Source organism: Pestalotiopsis fici (genome assembly GCF_000516985.1).
Source record: "Pestalotiopsis fici W106-1 unplaced genomic scaffold PFICI_Scf_7, whole genome shotgun sequence".
Classification (NCBI taxonomy): Eukaryota; Fungi; Ascomycota; class Sordariomycetes; order Amphisphaeriales; family Sporocadaceae; genus Pestalotiopsis; species Pestalotiopsis fici.
In genome coordinates, this window is record NW_006917097.1 from 1,952,931 (window position 1) to 1,977,561 (window position 24,631).

General features: G+C 50.8%; 8 protein-coding genes across 8 annotated transcripts; 4 read left to right on the forward strand and 4 right to left on the reverse strand.

The window, feature by feature from the left end:
- Nucleotides 1-592: 592 nt before the first annotated feature.
- PFICI_10245 (Pectate lyase B) lies at nucleotides 593-1,752 on the reverse strand (the record flags this gene model as incomplete). The annotated part of the gene is made up of 3 exons (XM_007838826.1): nucleotides 593-875; nucleotides 972-1,359; nucleotides 1,431-1,752. 3 exons carry the CDS (start codon nucleotides 1,750-1,752, stop codon nucleotides 593-595), a joined length of 993 nt encoding a protein of 330 aa, XP_007837017.1.
- Nucleotides 1,753-4,254: 2,502 nt separating this feature from the next.
- On the forward strand, nucleotides 4,255-4,909 carry PFICI_10246 (uncharacterized protein; the record flags this gene model as incomplete). Its single annotated transcript, XM_007838827.1, has 2 exons — nucleotides 4,255-4,476; nucleotides 4,556-4,909. 2 exons carry the CDS (start codon nucleotides 4,255-4,257, stop codon nucleotides 4,907-4,909), a joined length of 576 nt encoding a protein of 191 aa, XP_007837018.1.
- A 3,528-nt stretch (nucleotides 4,910-8,437) lies between these two features.
- PFICI_10247 (uncharacterized protein) lies at nucleotides 8,438-10,689 on the forward strand (the record flags this gene model as incomplete). The annotated part of the gene is made up of 3 exons (XM_007838828.1): nucleotides 8,438-9,447; nucleotides 9,501-10,268; nucleotides 10,326-10,689. 3 exons carry the CDS (start codon nucleotides 8,438-8,440, stop codon nucleotides 10,687-10,689), a joined length of 2,142 nt encoding a protein of 713 aa, XP_007837019.1.
- Nucleotides 10,690-12,126: 1,437 nt separating this feature from the next.
- Nucleotides 12,127-13,698, forward strand: PFICI_10248 (uncharacterized protein; the record flags this gene model as incomplete). Its single annotated transcript, XM_007838829.1, has 1 exon — nucleotides 12,127-13,698. One exon carries the CDS (start codon nucleotides 12,127-12,129, stop codon nucleotides 13,696-13,698), a length of 1,572 nt encoding a protein of 523 aa, XP_007837020.1.
- Nucleotides 13,699-14,795: 1,097 nt separating this feature from the next.
- On the reverse strand, nucleotides 14,796-15,902 carry PFICI_10249 (Cyclin-dependent kinase 1; the record flags this gene model as incomplete). The annotated part of the gene is made up of 2 exons (XM_007838830.1): nucleotides 14,796-15,715; nucleotides 15,866-15,902. 2 exons carry the CDS (start codon nucleotides 15,900-15,902, stop codon nucleotides 14,796-14,798), a joined length of 957 nt encoding a protein of 318 aa, XP_007837021.1.
- Nucleotides 15,903-17,252: 1,350 nt separating this feature from the next.
- Nucleotides 17,253-18,378, forward strand: PFICI_10250 (uncharacterized protein; the record flags this gene model as incomplete). The annotated part of the gene is made up of 2 exons (XM_007838831.1): nucleotides 17,253-17,529; nucleotides 17,606-18,378. 2 exons carry the CDS (start codon nucleotides 17,253-17,255, stop codon nucleotides 18,376-18,378), a joined length of 1,050 nt encoding a protein of 349 aa, XP_007837022.1.
- Nucleotides 18,379-19,386: 1,008 nt separating this feature from the next.
- Nucleotides 19,387-20,244, reverse strand: PFICI_10251 (uncharacterized protein; the record flags this gene model as incomplete). The annotated part of the gene is made up of 1 exon (XM_007838832.1): nucleotides 19,387-20,244. The coding sequence occupies one exon, from the start codon at nucleotides 20,242-20,244 to the stop codon at nucleotides 19,387-19,389; it is 858 nt and encodes a 285-aa protein (XP_007837023.1).
- Nucleotides 20,245-20,968: 724 nt separating this feature from the next.
- On the reverse strand, nucleotides 20,969-23,483 carry PFICI_10252 (uncharacterized protein; the record flags this gene model as incomplete). Its single annotated transcript, XM_007838833.1, has 5 exons — nucleotides 20,969-22,081; nucleotides 22,134-22,302; nucleotides 22,361-22,706; nucleotides 22,772-22,787; nucleotides 22,845-23,483. The coding sequence occupies 5 exons, from the start codon at nucleotides 23,481-23,483 to the stop codon at nucleotides 20,969-20,971; spliced, it is 2,283 nt and encodes a 760-aa protein (XP_007837024.1).
- Between the last annotated feature and the right edge of the window lie 1,148 nt (nucleotides 23,484-24,631).

Genomic DNA, 24,631 nt, shown 5'->3' on the forward strand with positions numbered 1-24,631 from the left:
GACCTAAATGCAGGCCCAACCAACACGGCGCGTATCGGAATCGCCACTCTTACCGAAGAGAAGTCCTGTATTGGCAGCGGCAGGTTCTGCTATGATAAGGCTGCACCGGATGGGTATCCTAGTTCATTGCGTCAATACTCGGCATGACGTTGCATGAGCGTTTATAGGCTCGGGCCGCCTTCTTGGTTCCCATCGATTTGTACGCATGGTGGACTAGCAAGTGTGCAATTTTACCTTTTTTTTTTTTAACATAACCAATTGCTCACACAGGAATTGAAAATGACAAAAGAGTTTATCCACTGTAGTCATCGACACAAATGCGGCTGTTGCAAAGATATGCCATATATACAGCAATGAGGCTATAGACTATCTCCCGCTGAACTATGTACATACGAATTGAAGGGATCAAATGAGTGTAGGAGCCCTAATGAGCCGCATCAAAATCGATCACAGATCCTCCACCTCCTCCATCCAACTTCAACTTCCTTAACTATTCGGCATTCAATTACTACTACAATCTCGCCGAGCTACTCAGCAGCCCCATGATCTCAAGGGGGCAGACATGTCTCTCTCTCTCTCTCTCTCTCTCTCTCTAGAAAGAAAGGGTCTGGCCGGCCGAGGCGGTAACGGATGCCTTGACGCTGCCGGAGCCAAGCTTGCTGTACGAGTAAGGGACCGACTTGAGGGTGCCGGTCGAGGCCGTGTTGGTGGAGCCGCCCAGGCTGACGTCGCTGACGACGGCGTAGCCAATCTCGTCGCTGTCGTCGCTGAAGATGGCCTTTGTGGCGCTCGACTCAAAGACGCTGCTCTCGACCAGGAGTTGGGCACCCATGCGGGTGTTGATACCGCTGTCGCCGAGGGAGAGGTAGTAGTTGCTATTTGTTCACATGTCAGCTATCGATTCTTTTTTTTTCTTTCCTCCCCCTCTTCTCTGGTCGAAATACGACTCAATAGAAATGAATGGCACTCACTTGAAGATGTGGCCGGTACCGAATCGGAAAGACGGGGTACGGCTGTTGACGTTCTTCCAGTAGTTGTTGGCGTAGGTGACAGTCAGGTGGCCAGTGTCCTCGTCGCCGTTGCTGTCCGAGTGGCCGACCAGGGACGCCTTGTAGTGGTCGTGGATGTAGCTGTTGGAGATGGTGACCCAGTCCGAGGCGTGGGTGACATCAATCAGACCGTCGTAGTAGTCCTTGCCGTTGTTCAGGTCAGACGAGACGTCGACGTGGTCGACCCAGACGTTCTTGGAGGCCTGGATGGTGATGGCGTCACCGTAGTCGGCCAGGACCTTGGAGATCTTCATGTTGCGGACAATGACGTTGGACTGGCCGTTGATGGTCAGACCAATACCGGTCAAGCCTATTCTCAACATTAGTAAAGGGCTTTATTTCGTGTGTGTATCGGGCTGGTAATTCGTCTGCACGACTTACTAGATCCAGACTTTCCAATAATGCTCTTGTTCGACGTGACCTTGACCTTGGCGGCGCCAGAGATGGCTCCGCTCACGACAATCACATATGCTGACGATGAGCCGGCCGCAGCGGTAAACTGGGCGAGGGTGCTGACGGTGGTGGTGGTGCCGCCCTTTCCACCAGTGGTACCGCCGTTTTGAGTGGCATAGCCTACATCAGCAGCGTCGGTGATGGTTGCTCTCTTCTCGATGGCGCGAACGTCGAGAGCTTGGTCCTCAGTTGGGGTTGGCACAGCGGCGACAAGGCCGGCCAGAGCGGCAAAGGCAGCAAGGAACTTCATCTTGAAGGATAGACAATGAGGGTCTGAGACTACTGTTTCACTATGAGGAAAATGAGTGTAGTGATTCTGTGATCGATCTGATGATGCTGATCTCTCTTTTCTTCGACTCTACGGTCGTGCGTATTCCTTTTATACATTTCTTGTTGTGATGACACGAGTGGGTTTGGGAAGAGCAAAAAATGAAGTCATGATGTCGTTCTCCAATCATTGTCATGAAGAGGCCGACGGCCCATGGACTTGAAATATTCCTCGAATCGCATTCTTGGATGAAGGAACAGGCTTCTTGGACCCCTTCTGCTTGAGGTGACATCGCAGCTAGGGCAGTGCTGGAGAAAGAGGTTCGCCTTGGATTTTACGTGATGAGGCTCAACCAAGAAAGACAACGAGAGAATTCTCCGTGGCTAATTCCCTGAATACATGGTAGCAGTCAAGATCTGGACGATCTTGAAACATTGCTTTTCATATAGTTCAGGGGTAATGCATGTGTGCAGAATGCATACATCCACGCCTCTTATTGGACACACCAGAGTCACGCGAAGGGCAAGCCGCAAGCATGGGGTCCTAGTATAGTACATATTGTAGAATTATTACCTGAACTGCACGGCTAATCGGGCACTGAGAGAAGGCCGAGGAATATCTTATCCCAGGGTGATGTTACATGGGAAATGAGGGCCAAAGAAAGCCTTTCAGGTAATGGCCACCACGGACGGACGCATGGCCGCCGTGCCAAGCCTCGAGACCCTGGCCTCACCATGCACTCCGCATTTCTCGAAACGTGAATGATTGCTGGCGCTGGTTGCACAAGCCGGCACTGGCTCAGGTGATGGTCATTTCTATTATGAACTTGACCTAATTCATCATTGTGCCTATGCTTGCGTGCTGAAAGGAGTAGTCCATCTATTGGAGGAAAATCCGCCAAGGCAGGACAGTGTTGTAGTCGAGGCTCGTATAGCTCATGGCTCCAGCTTGGGGTCGATGAAAAGGGTCGAAGGATATCTGCAGGCAGCTTTATTGGTATGTAGCTGCTACTGGTGCCACATGGATATCCAGTGTGTGACTGTCCAGACCTTGCGCTTAGATGCGCTTCATGCTCATGTTACGTGCAGCCAACATGATGATTGCCTCGCGCGCCAGAAGAGCTATCGATTGACGCCCACCTTTTTTTTTTTTCATGGCCAAAGAATGAGAACCTCCAAGCTCTTAGACGGCATCTGTTGACTTTTGAATGAAAAGAGAAAAGAATTTATCAGGTGTAGAAACTGTGGATATGGTCGCCAGAGCACAGAGGCATCTCGACGCGTGCTTTTATCATCGGTCACGCCGGGGCCGGGCTCCGGCGGCTTCGTCAGGTGCATCATCACCGGCTGAGGTCTACGGGCCCGACTTTCACAAGGTTCAGCCTCCCGCCTTCTCGGACGATGCTGTACCCAGATTCGTGGCTCAATCATTTCCACCAATAGCTTACCTGACTGCTGAGCGAGCACCTTTGTTCTTGAGACTAGTATCTTGATGGAAGACCTTGCGTACGAAACAGGTTCAGTGAAGCAATATTGATTGATTGCAACTGAGACAATTTCGACAAACCGACCCCCTGTGGATGCATGCATGCGTAGGTAGTATGCGGCATGATATTGCTTCTCTCATGAAGAAATGAGGTTACCAGGCAAACTCACGACATTTTCAATCAAAAGCATTCATGCAGCCCGTGGTGTCTCTTTGATTCGAGCGAAGACTCCAACGACGGATCTCAAATTAGAAATGAGGTGGCGAGGTGCCTGGATGCAGAATTTCTTCCACGCTTTCGAGGTCAATGGGATTTCCCTGTATCATGAATTGTGCTTGGTAGGACAAGTGAACTTGTCTTATTTCTCTGCAAGTGCCTCTGCGGTCCGGAAATGAGTGGACTCATGAGCGTTTGGCCCTTGAAAGATGCATCGTCCTCATGACTTGCCATTTTGTGAGGGAGGTACCAACTCCTAGTTCGCATAGGAGAGTGAGAGAGAAAAAGAAACACGTTCTAGAAAGATCCTGTCACCCAAGTCTCAATCATGTTCTTGCCAGATGCATTGCCATGTGCTTTCCGGTATGATTGGTACCTATACGCAGACCGAATCAACCAACGGCAGGAAGAACTTGCCTAACTATCAATCGAGGTTGAGGTAATCACGTCTTAAATATGGTTTCACTTGTTGGTACACGATGAGAATGAGAAGAAATTTACGGTAGGTGCGCCGAGTAGGTAGACGAGCCTGCTAAATTAGCCATGAACAGAAGTCACGATGCACGACGTGCGACATCAACTGAAACTCACGATTTCTTCTGGTTACTTGCTTACAGCTGTTCATTATCTCACCAGTGCCATTTTGCGAACAACCATCCCAACCACTCTACAAGCTTGGTTTCTTGGACCTCTTTCTTGGTGTTTTGTTCGCTAGACGCTCGTTACTGGCGATTTTGGCAACCACAACTCTCGTCACTCGTCTTGTCCCCGAAACAGCCAACATGACTGACCTTATTTTCCTCTTGTTCGTTTCTCTGGTCTCAGCGACAACATACAGACTTACCGTTTTTGCACCCGGTACGGTGGTAGATGGTGCCGACATCGATGCCGCTGGTAGTGGCTTCTACCTCGGCCTCTCCGAGCCTGCCACATACTGTCCAGTTGGAGATGCTTGTCCCGCTCCTCGTGGAACTCTTGTTTACCAAGGAATGTCAGCTATGGCGGTATGTTGGAGGCGCAACTTTTTCCCTAGTTTTTCCAAGACTATTTCTGATGAAGCTGACGCCCGTCTCCTTTCCACAGGTTGAGGTCCCAGGGGGCCAAGACATCTATATTGCTCCGCACGGCCAAGTCCAGTTCACCCAAGCCCACTCGGCCTACATGCCTCCGGGATCGCTCACTGGCGGATGGTTCAACAAGACCGTGGTATCCGAGTGTGGTCCGAGAACACATGTTCTGGACTTTCTTGCCACCAATGGTACTGATCTGGGCGGCGTCTACCTCTGCCCAAACGTTGAGGATTACATGAAAGGAACTGGCGCAAGCTATCGACTGTACACAAATACACCACAGTTCAATGAGACTAATTGCGTCCAGGCTGTTGGTCTTGTCGAGCATGAGATCGATGCTGCCTTTGGTGCGTGGCAGTACACTTGAGACCATTCTAGTAGGCTGAAAGGCCTCAATCTTGCGAGGCAGACTCCACTCACTATTTCGCTGCTTCCATTTCTCCGATACTTTTTGGGCGCTCTTGAAATCAATGTTGGGGATTTCTTTTACGAAGTTTATCAAGAATTGGCTGTACCTTTTTACCCAGCAAGGCCTGCAATAGAGATGGAGACGCCAGGCGTATACCAGGTCATAGAACAATGCATGACCAAAGTTCTTGTGTGTGTTTGTTCGTACCTGCTACATGATATGTGTCTGCTCTCATCGCTTAAAGGTTCAGATGTCTCTTCACAGTCGAACCCAATCATTATTGACTGCTCATTTCATGGCTACATGCACCCGTGCATTTAGATTCGTTTCTGCGCTCTCCCATTCCATTCATTGTCTAAAAGGCGGTGTGTATTTACAAATATCCCTCCGGAACCAGTCTATTGTCCCGCCACATGGGGAAGAAACAACATCTTGCATAGCAATCACTGCGCCGCAGACCAAAGCCCAAGTGGCCCTGGATGAGGTTCCTCGACCGCACACTCCCAGTGAATTCCTGCCTGCCCGACGCGCAGCAGCAGTGTTTGCCATGTTGTATCATCGCTGTTGCCTACCTAGACTCCTACTTCGTGATCAGTTTAGATTTATCGTTCTGTGTGCAGATGAGAAGCCCGTCTCTCGTCATTGAGCCAACCGGCCGACCACTTCTTGAAGCCTGCGCCCCAGTCCTCCCTGGGTAGTTATTTAGGCGAGACACTAAGAGGAGGCTTTGCACGAGAGAGGAGCCGTTAAACCGAGATTTTACTAGATTAGATCGTCCCCTCCCCTTAATTTGGAGCTAATCTTGACAAGAGTATACAAAGCAATGAAAAATTAATGCAGATCAAGGAATTGACACTCTGTCGGTTCAGCTTCTAGGGCAGATAGCTTTGTGAAGTAAATCGAGCTCAATGTCTACCAGATTGTCACACTATCCGGATACAGAAACAATCATCATTTTACATGCTTGCATGTATCATGTTTGATTATTGGCAACTGACCGGTCAGCTTGTAAAAAAAGTGTCCTTCAGAATCTGATATTGACAGCAAGTTTATTCATTCGTTGGCTTGTGAGATAATAGAGCTCCCCGGAACTATTTTTTTTTCATGCTATATGTTCTTCTGATCACATAGATCTGTTGTTTGTGTAAGCTTATTGTCTTTTGCAATATAAAAAAAGAGTTGAAGAATCTCATCCCAGCATCCCAGCATCCCAGCATCCCAGCAGTGAACCGCTCTGAATATCACATATTATATATTCGGGCATTCCGTAAGGCATTTGGCTCATCCAAAGATGAGACTTTGGGCTATATCTTTGAATCCCTGTTTTTATATATTGTTGTTAATATCGTACATTGCAATATGTCATTTGTAAATTATACATCAAGAAAGAGCTCGCAATCACGTCTTGTGGCTGTGGAGACGTGGGAAAGCATAGCCACTCTCATCCTTCCGGTCCGGCGTAGCAGTCACTCTCGGAGCATGGTAGTGGAGATTTCCCAAGCCACCGGCTCTAACTAATCTCTTGATATCACGAACAGCCAGCGAACCCGCAGTGAAGTGCTGCCCAGCATGTTGGCTTCGGTTTGGCCGGAAGCCAGAATTAAGGAGGAAAAGTAGTGCGTAGTTGCTCCATCGCTTTCGAACATTCGAATCGATCATGTGGAGTCGAATTGATTTGGGAGAAAAAAAAAATCTGATGGTTAGTAAGATTGATGAATTGCGCATATAATGTTACAGCAGAAAAGTTTGACTTCTACTGGGTTCATTATCTGTGAATTTGAGTAGACTTTTGTCAATTTCATTTGGACAAAGTGATATCACATCAGCTCGACCATGAGGCAAACTGACATATCATGACACAGGTTGGTGGCTGCAGGTTCATGAAACGATTAAGCCAACACTTGTATAAATTTTTGTTCTTGATCGGAGGAGGTTGCCTCCAGTGCCGGAGCTGGTGATCACCCGCGAGTTCTTGACTAGAAGGCAGATTTGAGTCTGTACCTGAGGAAACAGGTGCGGATGGCGGGGTGAGAATCGAAACCCTTTGTCGGGTTCGACGAGATGTTCCGGATATGGTCAGACTAGCTAGTGTGTATTTTCGGCTATCAATGTAGAAAATGGTGACTTGGGATAATCGAGTGAAGCCATCCTTTGGAACAAGTAGAGAAAGCACTAAAATAGAACAAAGTGATGCATCAGCACGATACCGAATGAGGATTGATAGGTCACGCGACATATGTTTGGGAAATCAGCAAGCATTGATTGAATTCCCTTCGGCGTGTCGCCCTATGCAATAGAGGAAGGGGTTGCGAGGCAGGATTATCACAAATGCATCATACAAGTCTCAATGATAACCAAACCATGTAGTGGATACTTGCATAGGTACTCATCAAGGCATCCAATAGGTTAATAATCTAGGGTGTTGGAGAGTTATTCCAGATGATGGCAGATCCATCCAGGCTCCCACCATGGTAAGTGCATGCAAGCAAGCCATTGAGCGGGGAGGCTGGGTGATGTCTATTGCATTTGGGCGCGTACCGACCGTCAATGGGCGACTAAAAGCCGACATGGGGGGGACTTACCCCAGTACCTACATACCTAGTAGCAAGTGGAAGCAACATGGTCAGCACCTGCTGCTGGGCACGCCCACCCCCGACCCGACCTCCTCCCCTCCCCCCTTGCAATGTTTGACCTCTTTTCCAGAAACAAAGACAGTGCTGGGACAACCGGATAGGCTGACTGGGCTCTCTCTGACCATTAAGAGGGCGCGCGCACGCATGCGGGAAAAGAGCGATAGCGTGGAAACACAGCCTTGGTCAGGTCCCCGCCCGACAGAGAACAAGGACAAAGAAACGTGCCCGCTTCCATCTCTTACTACTCCACCTACCCACCTTACCGATCTTGCCTAAAGGGAGTCAGTCAGTCGCTGGAATGCGACCTCTCATCACCAACAACAACAACCACCAACTGCTTCAGGCGTTGTTTCCCCGTTCATTTCATCGCATCGCTCGCGCGCGCGAATCGGCTGTTACCGTTTTCTGAAGATAGTCGCTTTAGATAGCTCATCTGCAATCATATATCATTGCATCACCATCTTTCCTGTTGCGACAGGAGAGGGCATATATTGCTGGTTGGTCTGTTCTGTTCCTCAGGGCTGTCTATTGAAACAACAAAATCCACCGCCTGCCACGAGCAGCAGTCATCAGATCCTACACTAGAGCACGTAGCTCGGTAGCTAGCCCTGTGCCTACCAACTTACGGGGAATACATCCCAGAATCCACTCCCTCTACTTAAGGAAACCCAAAAGACCCTCTTTGTTCTCGGGAGGGAGCCTCATCTCTCGCCCGCCGCATGCACTCATGGGGGCGTCGTGTAGCAAACTTGTTGATAACGATCATTACCGGGAACCTCCGCATGAGAAACAACTGGATCCACCATCACCAAAACTACACAAGAAACTCATCCCTCAACGCCGAGGGCCCAGGATGGGTGCTTCAGCGCCGGAAGAAGCGCTAGTGCTGGGCCGCTATGATAAACAGGTCAGCACAAAGCTAGATGGACTCGATGCGCAAAACCCTCTGTTCTACGAGAAGAAGGAAACATTGGATGCCAAGCATGCGCAACGACGACGACAACAACAACAACAACAACAACAACTGGACCAGCAGCCGGAGCAAAGCAAACCAACCTCTGAGGAACTTGAGCCGGAATACTTTCGCGATCGCGCAGAGATCAAAAGACGTGGTCAGCAGCTAGCCTTTGATCATGCCCTTACCGAGAATGCCGATGATGCCGAGCGCAAGGCCAAGAACTTGCTCGATATTGTAAGGCACAATGATGATGTCGCATTCTACTCACAGGCCGAGCCGCTCACGGGCTACCGCGGCCAGAAACATCGTCGATGGGCAGGCGACCACTTCCTGACCAACTGGGATATACTCAACGAGACTGTCTTGTTCAAGGTTACGACTCGTATGCCCAAGGGGGCGCACTTACACATTCACTTTAACTCTACGCTTTTGCCCCATGTTCTACTGGACATTGCCCAAGGTATGGAGCAAATGTACATATCCAGCGACAAACCTCTGGACAGTGTGGACAACTTCAATACCTGTGAAATCCAGTTTCTCATGAAGTCGGAAGATGTCGTCGCAGCCGACAGGACCAAACTTAGAAATATTGGGCCTCGGGAACTTTCCAGCCGGTCTAGCTCGGATACACACAATTTGTTCTCTTCCAACTTTGTCCAGTTGACAGATGAGAGAAATCAACGTCTGTCATGGATGAAGTATCGAACTTTTAGAGAGCAATGGGACCAGCGACGGAAGAAAGGCTCTGTTCTCCCAGAAACCCTCTCTAGGGGTCTAGGCGTGTCAGGAGCAGGACATTCGCAGAGCGACAAGGGCGCCGGAGCCATGACGTGGAAAGACTGGCTAATCAGCAAGCTTGTATTTGATGATCAGGAAGCTCACAATTCTCTACAGACTGCTGAAGGGTAGGTTGCCTCACCGCTAATGATTCATGACGCACTGGCTAATCCTCACACAGGGCGTGGGAAAAGTTTAATGGGCGCACAAGGATGATGAAGGGTCTCTTCAATTACGAGACTGCTTTTGTCAAGTATACCTGGAGCTGCCTCGAGGAGTTTGAGCGCGACAGGATCCAGTACGCTGAGATCAGGCCAAACTTTATGATGACTAACCAGATATACACGGACGATGGCAGCAAGCAGTTAGATAATCGGGAAACCATGAAGAAGATTGTCGAGATTTTCCAAAAGTTTAAGCAACAGAGACCGAGTACGACAGTATGCGGCTTAAAGGTCATTTATTGCACACCTCGTTCTTTCTCTGCCGACAAGGTGGAGGCCAGTCTCAACGAGTGCCTTTCATTCAAGACGGGCGAATTTAGAGATTACATTGCCGGTTTCGATTTGGTGGGCGAAGAAGCCCAAGGAAAGCCGCTCAAGGCCTTTATACCGGAGTTCTTGGAGTTCAAGCGAAAGTGCAGAGAGCAAAAGGTCAACATCCCGTTCCTCTTCCACTGCGGCGAAACCCTCGAGTTGGGCGGCGATACGGACGACAACCTGCTAGACGCCCTCTTGCTAGACTCCAAGAGAATCGGCCACGGCTTTGCATTGGCCCGCAAGCCCTACCTGATTTCGGAATTCAAGAAGAGGGACATATGTCTCGAGTTGTGTCCTATTTCTAATCAGGTGCTTGGGTTGACGCCAAGAATGAATGGTCATGCGATGTACGAGCTTCTGGCAAACGACGTTCACTGCACACTCAGCAGCGATAATGGAACGCTCTTCAAGTAAGTAGAACCATATTCACCGGTCCTTCTCCTCATACATACTCATGATTGATACAGGTCTACCCTGTCCCACGATTTCTATGAGGTCATGGTTGGAAGCAAGGCAATGACTCTCCACGGCTGGCGTCAACTCATTGAATGGAGCATCAAACACGCCAGTTTGGATTCTGCTGAACGATCCAAACTAGAAGAGGTGTGGACAAAACTATGGGCTCAGTTTGTCGAGTGGATTATAGATTCATTTGACCATGTCGAACCGATCGTAGCACCCCCGGCCAAGCCTTCCACATCTAGGAAGAATGGAGAGAGCGATGAGGCCCTGCAGGAGCGCTTGAAGGCCGAGAAGTCACAGTATGACCTCGACCACTCGAATTTTCTAAAGCAGATAGAGGCATGGAAAGCAAAGGCAGCGAAACTGTAGAGTTTGAAGCGAGGATTTCCTGGCAAATGCCGGGTGCATCGAACGCATATTCAAATCCAGCAACAGAGTGCTGCTTCTGCTGCTGCTTCATTGAAGCTGAAGACTGCTGTGAAGGCGTTTGGGCTATTACTTGCTTCCCTTTTTTTCCTCCGCGAAGATACCTCTTAGATGGCCAGAGACTGATTCAGTCGACGATTTGTGACCGGACTTGGGGTGGCGCCCGGTGTTCAGGTAACCTACTCAGTCATGGGTGTCATGGGAAACACTCGCTTTTAATATATTGAAGAATAGATATATTCGTTTCATGCATCTAAATGTTCTGTGCTTTTGAATTATTTCACCTCTTCTCTAAATTGCCGCCCAGCCATGCAAATAATGCCCGGAGCAATCCTACTAGGGGTTACCTCTTTGATCGATTCATAAATGCTTCGCCCGACCAAAGCCCATGGGCAGATCTAGAGGCGAAAAGCGATCTGCCTACAAACCTGAAAGATGCGTTCAAGCACTGCCCCCCAAAGCATACGTATCGGTACCCAGACAGCCTTGTGAGTGTTGCAGCCAACAGTGAGCCACCCTTGCCAGTCAGAATCTCAGTTTTGCGCGACTCAGAAACAAGAGCATGTCTGAGCCGCCCTTGGCAACTGCACGTTTCCGTCCTACTACGGCAGAACAAAGAGGCCGCTACGTAGGGATCACCTAAAGTGCCAACCAACATGGAAGAAGCAGCAGCCAACGCGTGTACTCGCGGGCGCAACAGCAATGATCCTTACCATGGATGTGCCCAAAGCCCAGCGGCTGATGGCAGAACAAACTCTGGGGCTGGCTGGATTTTGCGGAGCTCAGCGATCGACCCTGACCTAATCGAGGTTTCTAGCGGCTCTCAGGCCCCGCCCCAAAGCTACTCTAGCGCTGGAGTCGGCGGCAGCTAAACCCTAGCAGCGAAAAGGATATACCAGGGGTCCTGCATCTTGCTTTCCCCCAGCCATGTAACCAAGATAAAACTGCCTTCAGCGTGTTGACTCGAAAATCCTTCTGAGCTCATTATTGTTTCTGTTGCTCTTTCTGAACTGATTTCTTCTGCCAATTACTCCTCTACAATATTATTGTTGTTTTATAAGACTATTTCTGCCGCTCTAGCCGGGCTCTTGTTCTGTTCCAAAGGCCCATTGTTACCTTATCCCAACTGCCACCGCCGCCCGCCACTTTGCTCTCTCGAATTGACTCGACCCAGCACAGCGAGCGTTCAAACCTAATCGATTACCTCTGCATACTGTTCATAGTGAAGAGGGGCAGCCATCGTAGCACAGTCAAAGCTTAGTAGAGAGCCAACAGCACGGCAGAGAAACTGACCAACGCATGCATCCACCTTCTCTCCCACAGTCCTTAGAAACCTAAACCAGTTCGACGGCGGGGGCAAGGCCAACGGCAGACACCCAGATGTCCGACGAAAACGGTCCTGTTCCGGCCCGTGAGTTTTGGTTCTCTTCCGATGAGGGTCCCTTGGGCTGGCGTCTGGATGTCGTGACGTTGCTCGCCGTCATTGGCGAGTCTTCAATCGCAGATCATGCCCAGGCCATTACTGCCAGCATGCTGTGCCTCTTACCTCGCATCATTCCTGCTCCACAAGCTTTGCTGAAGGGGACACGGCCCGCTCGAATGCCCGAGACGGCAGCCAAAATCACTGGTGTTTACAGCGGCGTCACCTTGGACTCGGTAGGGTTCTTTGCCAATATTATACACCCGCTGGATGAATTCGCCCCATTCGGATTCAAGGTTTTGAAAATCACCCACAATGACGAGAATGAAGCCGGCGATATAGAGATGCCGAAGGCAGGCAGTCGTGGAATCGGCAGGTTCTTTGGTAGAAGGACAAACACGTCCAAGTCCGACTTCGCGATGCGGAGGCTTCCCCGCGGCCCAAGCAGTGAATCAAACGGAGACTTTGGTGCAGCAACGACGACAAGCTATGACAGAGCAGATGTCGAGTCTCAGGCACCCCCCAATCCGGGCATCATACGACGACAGACGGTCAAGCAGCGGATGACTGGTTTCATTGCGAACCCAACCTTGGCCAACAATGCCAAACGCCCTGCTGTGCCGGCTGCGCTTTGGTCGCCTGTGCACATTCTCAGCATCTTCTCCATGTGTCTCACCTTTGCTATAATTGGATTTGCTGCTCATTATCGTGATGGCACAGCCATTTTGGCAGTGGCCTTGATTTCAGTCGCGAGTTCCATCACCGGCGCCGCCTCGTGGTGGCGGCCCCTTCTTATGAGGAGGAGTCACACGAACAAGGTTCCCAAGGGCGATGTGGTGATTCGTACCCGGGAGGGCGCCTTTTTGCTCATCAAATGCACGGAAAATGTTGCTCGCGAACTATATGCCGGCACTGAGGAATGCGAGTATCGCGTGGGTGGTCAGTGGTACAAAGTTCTCATGGGCTTCGGCACCTTTCTGCTCATGGTCAGCGTCATCTTGCTCGGCAACTGCAAGTGGAACTCGCAACTATTTATTGGCGGCTCGTATATTAGTCTGAACGGCATGTATTGGGTCATGGGCTTGCTTCCCAAGAAATACTTTTGGGATTTGAGCAGGTACCATATCCAGGATATAACACCAAAGGATGCTTTGAATGCCCATGATATCACGGACAAAGACGATCCTCGAGAAGGCTTCAAGAGCTTCACTCGCACCTTGTGGTGGTGCATCCGCGAGACAAAACATACCGCATGGGTCGAACGCTCGGGTGCCGCGCCCTCGACACCGCAATGGAGGGCCTGGCTTGACGAGGCCGAAACGGCCGCTGAGAGTGGCAACCGCACTTGGCCCTCAATCGGGCGAAAGGACGATCTCATGAGGATGACAGAGGATCAGCTCAAGGAGGAGAGGGAGCAGCAGCGACGGCATGGCGACTCCAGGGAACAGCATAGACCTGATCCGGCTGAGCAGATCGCTCCGGCCTCTCAAGTCCAACCGAGCGAACAGAGGAGAGATCCTGGTGCTTTTTGATACCTTGGGATATTATCAATAGCAGCGCGGAAATTTGCGAAAATCTCACGCTATCCCAACAGAATTTCATGGCCGACCGGGACATGGAAGTTTGACGCTTTTATATGATGGGCAGATGACTGAATCATGGATTATTGGAATGTTTGTTGGCTGTATATACCCCATTTTTAATGATATTTCTTCCTTTTTCTTCGTCTTCTTTTTTGGGCATAACCGTGGCAGGCAGCATTGTTTAAGGACGGGTGGGAAAACATTCTTCCTTTCAAGGTCTCGGGTAGGTGATCATATTTTCGAGAAAGTCGCATTGTCTCTTGGATTATACAGGTACATTGGGGGGGAAGGGGCATCAACCTGACAGTATGGATATATGTATATATTTCAGTGCTTTTACCGCCCGATATGGCTCGCGTTCAAGGGCGGGAAACCCGGTTTTCTTTTCTTTTCCCCTCTACTTGAGATGATACTAGAATACACCACAACGCATGACAAGACTTTTGATCATTGGTGAATTTTGGGGAGAGAATCCAGCTTGTGATATTTGTCTGTTTCGGCATCTCGTCTCAGAATGCAGAACTAATTCTCTTGAGTCTTTTTTCTTGTTTGTTTTGCAAATAATGGGGCATTGATGAACACGATAGCCCATGGTGTTGACTCCTTTAGACAAGTTTAGCCAATTTTACGTTTCATCTCATTCTCTTTCTTGGTGCTTTGCCAGTAATTGGGGAAAATGGCCCCTTCCTGCCTGCCTGTCGCACGTATAAATATGCCTTCATGATTCCCCTTCGTCAAACATGCCATTATATCCCCTCCCCCAACGCCTTCTAAGACCATTTTCGTTACGCAAGGAGAACAGGTTCATCGTGAGACCCCCAATGGGGGAGGGGACGGGAGACGGCAGAGCAGCAAGGCTCGTGGTGAAAAAAAGAAAGAATAAGGCGACGGAGAGCCGGACCGCGAAATATGTAGTGGCAGCGGACAATATGCAGCGTCGTAACTTATGTTTTCATTCCTGTCCAGTATCCTGAAAGTCACAAAAGGATGCTGAATTTGTTGCTGTGAGCAAAAGGCACAGGTTGTATCTACCGGACATGCTCCGATCAATAACCGTTGGGGTAGGCGTGCCTAGAGCCTTCGAAGTAGGGGTGATTACAGGCCTGCTTGGCGGAAATACGGCCGGCTGGATCGTACTCGAGACAGCGCTCAAGCAGGGCCAAGCCGTCTTCGTCCAAATTCGAGCACAGCGTTTGTGAATAGTCGCGGTTCCACTTGGGGAATGTGGACTTGAAGTCCGGGTAAGAGGTGACGCCGGGCCAGACTTCCTCAGTTGGGGTTCCCAAGAGGCGGAAAGTCTTGAAGATCTGGTCAATCTCGGAGTCGCCGGGGAATAGAGGCTTTCGGGTGCACATCTCTGCGAAAATGGTTCCCACAGACCACATGTCGACACCAGTGGAGTACTGGCGACCACCGAGCAGGATCTCAGGGGCACGGTACCACAAAGTGACGACCTCGTGGGTGTATGTGCGCAGAGGAACACCAAAGGCGCGGGCAAGACCGAAATCAGCGAGCTTGAGGTTACCCTCGCGGTTGATCAGCAGGTTCTGGGGCTTCAGGTCACGATGTAGAACACGGTGGCTGTGGCAGTATCGGATACCGGAGCAGAGTTGCCACATGAACTTCTTGACCATAGCATCTCCCAAGCCCAGGCGGCCCAATGATTCGCCCGAGCCCTCGGGCAAGGCCTTGCCTCGGCCACCGTCGGCCACGGGCAGTGCCTCCATGTACTTCTTTAGGTCGAGGTCGAGGAATTCGAAGACGAGGTACAGCTTGTGTCCGTCGGCGTGGACAATGTTAAGCAGGCGAACAATGTTGGGGTCGCGCATCTCCTTTAGAAGAGAGATCTCTCGAATGGCCGTGCTAGGTACACCCTCGTCCTCAGCCTCGAGGCGAATCTTCTTCAGAGCGACAATCTTTCCATGGTTGGCAAGGTCTCGGGCCTTGTAGACGACACCGTAGGTACCTAGGCAGAGAAAACGGAAGGTCAGTGACGGCAGCAACAGTCGGTTGGCATATAACTGCAGTAACATGGCACAAGGTCTCGAGAATGAAAATCGTAGGCATGCTAAAACCCGCAGGCGACGGGCGTGATTCCGAGCCTGATGCTGCTCACCTTCACCAATCTTCTCCAGCTTCTGGTAGTTATCCATGGTCAATCGTAATAATTAATGATGGGCGCGATGGACGGGGGGATTTGAATGCTACTGCAGCAAGTCAAGCCGGGGCGACGATTCCAGAAGCCTGGCGTGAACTACTAGTAGTAGTAGATGATCGTGGACCCTGACTGACGGGACTGGGAACAAAACCGGATGAAAGGGTGGGGTGGACGTCTGCTCTGGTGGTTCCGGTCGAGTTGAGAGGAAGTGGGAATCGGGCAACGAGGGGCACGCACGTTGAAAAAAAAAAAAGTTACCGGGGTCGACGAAGGAAGGATCGTGAAAGCAAAGAAACCCAACCCTTGGCGGCAGCGGGTAAAAAGACGCGGTGAGGGACGAAGAAGAAGAAGAGAAGAGGAAGAAGAAGACTCTTGTCGTGCGGGTGATGTCAGACTCGGGACTAGAGAAGGGATACCGCCATGGATTGAACGTCGTTGGTCGAGTTCAAGTCGATGGTCAGGAGGAAAGTAATGTCTGTCAATGGTTCGCCGAGAGACGTCTATCTGAGCGGCAGAGCAATAAAGTGGGAATAGTATGTGGTCCTCTGGGCGTGGGTTGTTTTGTTTTGTACAGTGTTATGTTTATTATGTTGTAATGTATTTTTCTCGCTGCGTAAATGCAGGGTCAAAGGCGCCTACGATCCATTGTATCCGGTCCGTCTTCTGTCTGCATAGTACTACCTAATAAAACGTGTAGAGAGTCGCGTCTGGGAAGCTACCTAAACCGGTAGTGTATTTTGAATTCATTGGTTTGTTGTTCTCGTGGAATGTAGGTCATGACATCCAGGCAAGTCATCACCTTCTGCTGTCCTACTAATCTCTCACTGGGCCTGGTCCGTTGTCAAGTTTGTTTGGCAGTAAACAATCTTTGTCGCGACAAAGACGTGGCTTGGATGGCTCCCTGTCAACCCCACATATGGTACCTGGTTGCTGGCTGGCCGGGGCTCGGGGTGTTTTGTAGTGCAGTGAGTGCAGTGTGTGATTGGAAATATACGTACCTTGATGTACCTACCGCGTCTAACAAAAGTCAGCACCTGCATTGATTCAGCGATGCGATCCAGCTTTACCCAAGGGAGTTGGCGAGGTTTTACAGGGCGCAGGGTCCAATGCAAGCAAAGCTTATCGCCGATAACGAATAAATTTACCCCGCCATTTGGTTGGCTGATCTCTTTTCATTAATGTATGGGCTTTTTTGCTTTGCCTTGATTTTCTAGATCTTTTTGCTATACCTGGGATAGTTGTCGAGGTCAACTTTTATACATTGCATTAAATCACTTTCCACTTGTGCGCCCGGCAGAAACTTGACAGAGGGAATTGAATCGCGGTAAATCGAAACGCAGGAAAAATGGTCGCCAATCTGCACGACTTGGACGCTCATGAGCAGCCATCAGATGAGCTGAGAGCCACCTGGAAATCTTACTACCGGTCTGACCACAGCGTTTTCGTGAATCATCCAGATATCGATGATATTCATATTCCCTCAAAGGCTGCTGAATTTAGACAGTGTGGCGCCATCAAAGCCGAGGACCTCGTTACTGCTTTTGAACATATTGAGGGTTCCGACTGGGATTCCAGTCAAGTCAAGCGGGATGCTCCCGTATATTTTCATCCACTACTTCCAGGTATTCTCTCTTCCTCAGATCATTTCAAACTCGACTGCAGATGAAGAGGACATTAGATCACTGACACTTCGCTCAGGCCTACTTATTGTGCCTTCCCTGGTTCCACCAAGTACCCAGAAGGCTTTACTCTCCCGCATGGCTCACCGAGATCTCAGCAATCCCGCGCATAAAACAAACCTGCATCTTCATTATGATCTGCCATACATAGAAGGCGATGAAGCGAGTGATGCCTCCTTCTTCTCCCTCTCGCCAGATTCGCCCATCGCCTTCACTCCCAAGGATCCCAACGTGCACAAACCGTTATCCATCAAGCAGGTCCTGGAGAAGAAACTTAGCTGGGTCACTCTGGGCGGCCAATATGACTGGACCAACCGTGTCTATCCGGACGGAAAGCCTCCGGAATTCCCGTCAGACATCGCCAATTGTCTCCAGACGCTGTTTCCCCAGACTTTGGCCCAAGCGGCCATTGTCAACTTTTACAAAACTGGAGACACCATGATGATGCATCGAGATGTCAGCGAGGAAGCAAACAAGGGCTTGGTCAGTCTGAGCATTGGCTGCGATGCCTTGTTCATGATTGCACCCAACGACTATGCCGAACGCACTTCAAAGTCGGTTGACGACGACAAGTCAGAGAAGCCTTATCTTTTGCTCCGCCTCAAGTCTGGCGATGCCATCTACATGAGCGAGGAGTCTCGTTACGCATGGCACGGTGTTCCTAAGGTTCTGAAAGGAACGTGTCCTGAATTCTTGGCTGAGTGGCCTGCCGAGGATGGAAAATACGAGGATTGGAAAGGCTGGATGCAGAACAAGCGAATCAATCTCAATGTCAGGCAGGTAAAGGACTGAAGCGTTCAACTCCCCTCGCGCCTCCCCTCCTTCCCTTTTCCGCCCGGGGGCCTCTTGGTCCGCCAGAAGCAGTTTGATCCTCTACGACAAGCCTGGCCTTGTACGTCTGTGCGCGTGCCAAAGCAGAGTTCGCGACTTTCAATCAACACCGGGCACCATTTCCTGCGCAATAATCTGGATCGATGTCATGTTCAACCAGTTCGACACGTCCGCTGCAACGTGCCAATGCGCGTTGCAAGGTGCAGTGAGGTCTTGAGGATGTCACTGGGACAAGCGCTACGGTAACCAGGATAAGTCGGACCTCCCCCACCCCCAGCATACGCGTGGTTGCTCAGCCAAGGAGATGCGGCATGTGCTCCCAAGCATATGAGGTTGAATAAACAGCCTATCCTCGCCTTCGGGCAATCAAAGGACGCAGTGGTCGAATGGTAGAAAGTCAAAGATAACCTCTTCAAACCTGAAAGCCACGAGTTCGAATTATTAACAAAAAGAAAAATCTCGAATAATATTTTTTTCGCCCCTGGCTTTCAGAAGGCTTGATGCTACGGAGAACCGTTTCCCCTTTCCAAGGCAGATGGAGGCACCTGACGAATTGGCTTTCAGTGTCTTCATATCCCATACCAGACGAGCCAACACTCGATTCTCAAATCGAATGCACCAATGTTCATCCACCGATCCGAATCAAGTGGCCCTTTGGACCCGCAAGGCATTTAATGTGTGATGATCTTGAATGTGACAAAACATTAGCTTCGCAGCTGCTTGCTTCTACCAAATGCCCCGACCGAATGACTGGGCTTCGACTACCCTCTGCACAGCATTCAGCTTGTCACGCGAATTCTCCAGCCCTTCCAAGCTTTCGTCGGGTGCAAAGAGCGTGTGCAACAAACATATTGGGTCATTGGAAATATTGCGAATGATAACGAGACGATATATTGATATTTACGAGACGCTCGAACACAAGCGAGTGCCAGAAGTATGTACAATGAAACATGAAGGCAATCTGTTATTTTAGAAAAACGTTCCCGTCAAAGCTTCCACGAATGCTTGAGCGACGAGACGGTGAATAGCCTGCCCAGCGTGGTACCCGTCATACCAAACACAAGTCGTGCCGTCAGTGTTGGAACACGTAGCGTCGGTAGCGCCGTATGCGGTAGGGTCGCTCAAGACGGCCTCAAAGGAAGCCTCGGTGGCGATTACCTGGGCCGTGATGGCGCTGTTGGCAGTTTTGAATGTCTCCAGGCGAGCTTCGAGAGCATCATTGTATGCAGTGATGTTGGATACCAGGTTCGCCAGGGAGGATTCGCTCGAATAGAGGAAGCTTGGTGCGTTGTTGAATGGCGGAACGGTCAAGAGCGCAAAATTAGTGACGCCCTTATCAGCCAGATCCTGCAAGAGGTCAAAGTACTCGTCCATGATGGAATCAATGGGCGACGCCGTTCCGTCCCACCAAGGGTTGCCAACGTCATTGATGCCAATCCACACAGCCGCCAGCAGGTCGTCAGACGTCCAGGGCGCGTAGTCGGGTTTATCAGCCAGGTACTGATCAAAGTACCCTACTTGGTCCTGGACATCGGGCGTTGAGCCACGAACCAGAGATGTGTCGACAGTTGCACCGTAGACGGCAAAGTCGTACGTAAGCAGCAATGTCGTGTTGTACTCCTCTGTTACCATGCCCGCCCAGTTGAGGCCGCCCGACGTCGTCGAGCCGCCATTTCCCATGGGATTGCTTGCGGACGGATACCCCGAGGTTATCCAGAAGCCAGTAGACGAATACGAATCACCGAAAACGACCATGTATTTCGTTTCAGCCGCGCAGGCAAGACCGAAGGCTGCCGCCAGGGCCAGCTGCTTGTTGAGCTGCACCATTGCAGAATAATTTGGAACGGCCGAGAAAAGAAAGACTAATATTTGAAGATGTAACCACCAGTGGTTCTGCGAAATTTAAAGAAGAGTACCAACATATTGAGCTTCTTGGTAGAGGCGGCGGCGGCAGTGACTATATACCAATCTATATTCGGTTGCGCAACTTTAGTAAACGTTGATTGGTAAGGGGCCAGAAAAGGTGCGAAGCAACACGTCAGTCATGTCTGTTCTACATTGCTGCAATGGACATATTCCTAGGTCGTTCCGCCAATGAAAGACGTCGCTGCGTTTCGAATATGGAAGCGGCAGGGATTCGGCCGTGGAGCTCTGGGATTGCGAGGGGCTCCGGGTGGCTCTCGGGTGGGGACAGGCCGGAAGTTCTGAATTGGATTCCTAAGGTGCTACTCACCAGGATCCCATTTCATTCAAGACTACTTGAGATAGCATGAAAGTGCGCTCCAACATCTTGAAGAGACCGACAGTTTCCTTTTACATAGCAGGGATGTCGCTCCGGCGCCGTCGGCAACGTGAAAACTTCAGTCCTTGAGCGCCACACTCCAAGATACACTCAAAAACACCGAATGGGAAGAGTGTAGGGTGAATGGAACAAAAGACATTGACATTCATACTACGATATATACAATTCCTGAGAGTTTACCGGGATCAGACCCGTCAGACCTTTATCCGCAGGTCAAGACTCGTACATATAAATGAGACAACAAGTGGCTCAAGTCAGCGTGAAAGTGTCGCTCGCGCCCTCGAACGCCGTGATCCCTCCCCCGATGAGGTTCTTCCAGTCGCCATAGTACTTGATGCGGTATGTGCCGGCGTCGGCATCAGTCTCCGTCTCCCAGCTGATGGTGACGTCGCTGTAGGCGAGTATGGTGTTGGTCCGAGTCCAGGTGTAGACGAGGGACCAGTCACTGTCGTCGCGGACCTGGGTCCAAGTATCACCATTGTCCAGCCGCTCGACTGCTGCGTACGTGCCCTCGAGCCGCAGGTTGTTGCGCGGGTTGGCGCCCACAAAGGTCGCGTTGACAACGGCGCCCCGCGCGTACGAGGCAGCCGGCTGGCCCGTCACGTCGCCAAAGGAGGAACCGATTGGCGCCGCGTCAAAGACGACGCCCGTGATGAAGCTCAGCGAGTTGTCCCGGTTGTCAGGCGGCGAGGGTCCCGGGGGCGGAGAAGAAGTGGCCGATGGGGCCAAGTACTGGATGTTGCTGACGGTGAGGTTGATGTAGGCGTTGAGCTCATATGGGCCGTAGAGAGTCGATGCGCCTTCGTACCGTTGGATGTTGTATTCTTCGGTTGTGGCTACGTAGTGAGCATATGTGTTGGCCGGGCCTCCAAGCACCACAACAGGCTCCGTGTCCGTGATGATGTCGGCAGCAGCCTCCTTGACGGCGTTTCTCCAGCGCCTACCCGCCATGGTGGTGGCCTCGCTCGGGCTGACGATGATGACGAACTGACCGACGCGGAGAAGCTGTACATCAACAATGTTCGGGCTCCAGGCATAAGGCGTGTCGAGCTCGCCCACATCCAGCAGAACCGGCTTCTGGCCCTGACAAGCCTTCTGCGCTGGAGAAGGCTCCTTCAGTAGACCGCTCACGATCGCCCAGATGGGGTTTGCGCTCGGGCTGCCCGAGTCCCCTTGGGTAAAGTCAAAGGCTCCAGGCCAGTCAGAAGTTCCTGCAGCAAATGAATACCCCAGAGCGGCCGGGCAGCTCTGGACGACAGTGCCATTGTCGAGGGGAAACTGGTAGTACGACATGTTTTGGTAAAAGTGGAACGACTTGACAGAAGTTCCTACAACGGGTGTGCCAGAAGAAGAGAAGGAATCCTGAAGAACATGGGTCAGCAAGAGCACGAGTTTGGAAATTAGGCTCTCATACGTAAACCGACTGGGCTCCTGCATATTGGCGACGTCCCATGTCATAGCAGCTTGTGACGCCTAGATCGACATTCTGGAAAAGGGGACCTCGACCATGACAAGACTGCGATTTTCCGTCGGCACAAGTGCTGTTTTCGTAGCTACATTGCTGTCCTGATCCATCGTCACACCTGAAATTGTTCATGTTAGCCAATTTCCAACTAGAGTTGACAGTATGCTGATGCTTACCAAGCACCCAAGACATTTGGTGTAGTATCTCCAACATTGGCCTGCGAGAAGCCAGCCACAAAGTCATCAGCAGCGCTGTCGTCACTGGCGATGTTCTTCTCAAACATGACGGCCGCGACGCCCTTGTTGTCTCCAGACACGTGAGTGTTGTTTCCCAGCATGGAGGTACCATGCACGGGGAACCAGGTCAGAATACCAATGTTCTTGCTATCAGAGGCACGCTGGAATTTGAGGACGGTCATCGTCTTATCGACTGTGTCGGAATACTGAGCCCTCTCAGTCTCTGGGTTGGCCATGTAGGCGTACAAGCTTCGGCTGAGATTACCGTCATCAATGTCAACAGTACCTATAGATATGTTAGATACAGCAGTCCGTTTTGTGTCTGTCAGATACCAAGCACAGTGTACTGACCAAAATCGAGATAACCCTGTAAGACTTGTCAGCATGAATTTATTTCCCCCCATCTTCAGAGACCGAGGCATACCTCTTCGAGAGACTCATGAGCACGCTGAATGGAAAGAACAGTTCCATCAACAATGGCTTGGTAACTCTGCTCATCGTATCCCAGACTGGTGATCTGCGGGAGCAGATAGTTGAACCAGGCTCCGGGACCAGAGTGGGAGTGCGTCCCCGTCAGCGCGATATTGGACTGGCCATAAACAGAGTATTCCGAGCCAAGAGCAGCCACGCCTTCCAAGACGCCATATCGGATTGCCGTGTCACCAGACTGGGTGTCAAGGATAATATAGACGAAGCGGTCGTCTGGGTTGTTCACATCGCCAATGATGAAAGCCCGTGAGTAGATGCGTTGGCGGATACCGGTACCTGTCTGAGCGGTATCGGCATAGCCTGCAAAATTGATCTCGACAGCAGGTCCAGTGATGTCGGCCTTGCCAACGCCCAGCAGATACTTGTCTCCTGTTCCCGTCGCGCGCGTCTTGGCGAGTAGGGACTCGTGAAGATTATTCTCTGGAATTTTGAAAGACTTGGATCTGACGGGGCCGTTGAAGTTGGAAGCAGCAAATACTGCCAGTATGAACAAGGAGATTGCCGAAATGGCAATGAACAGCGATCGCCTCGGAGCCCTTGGGCTGCTGTTGAGTTGCGAGTATCGCGACGCCATTGCGCTCAAGGTCACTCACGTGTCAGGTGAGGGATCAATTAGGCTAGGTGAAGTTGCACGGCGAGGATCGACAGTGGGAGGTCAAGTCAAGCTTTTTATTCCAGGCAACGTCTGCCCAGGAAGAGTAGGATTTGCACGAGCCAGACGGAATCTTGACAAGGCTCGAATTTGCTTTCCCCTCTCCGTTGAGTGCAACGTTGGCGGGTTGGGGTTTGTCATATGGGCTTAATCTTCTGGCAGCGAAGATATCCTTACATAGTATATGCATCGCAAGTGTGGCCCCTTCCTTGGGTGACTCTCGCTTGTGCTACATACACCAGGCCATGCCCATTCTCACCAGACCGCTGCTATCCCATCAGAGAGCTAGGCCGCGCAGCAGGAATCAGGCCGCCAATAGCCAGGCTTGGGGACCTCCAAAACAGGGCATTTGAACGGACAGCCTGCCAACGCGACCAGCATCATTTCCTGCAATGGGACAAGAAAGCTCCCACCTGAGCCAACACGAAGATACTCAGGCGGGCGATCATCACATGCACCCCTGGGCGGATGCCAACCCAGGGGGTGGGAGGGGGTAGGAATGGCTAATCACTGATCGAGCTGAGGGTTGCATCGCAGTACGGGACGACTATGTCATTGAAGAAGCGGGCCAAGGCCGGATCAGAGATGGGGATAGGTTTATGTATCTCTTTTTTGTCATTTGCTCGTTCTGCTCTGCCCGGAAGCGAAATGCGGGGGACACCTTGGACGGTCATTCGCCGTGCGTGTCTTGCTTTCTATGTGTGGCCAAGCCACCTTCTCATTTCGCACGCGACAAATCATATACCGAGCGCGTGCAAAGTCAAATTTCCTGGGTCCAAGCAATGATATCACAAAGTCGACTCTCGAGGACCACACCAAGACTTGAGAGCTGGGGGTTATCGTGGTAGTAAAGCGGTAATTTTTGTCCCCTGTCACCAAGGAGAGAAAAAGGAAAGATAGCAGATAACTACAAACCCCGAAGTGCTTGCTATGATCAAGATTAGGCACATGTCGATTCAAGGTTGTGTTGGGCGCTTTGTGGACGGGCAATAGTATGGATGCAGGCACAGTGAGCTAACCCCTATCGCGCCCTATACCCGATCTCCAGCTTGGCCTCGAGTTACTACGAT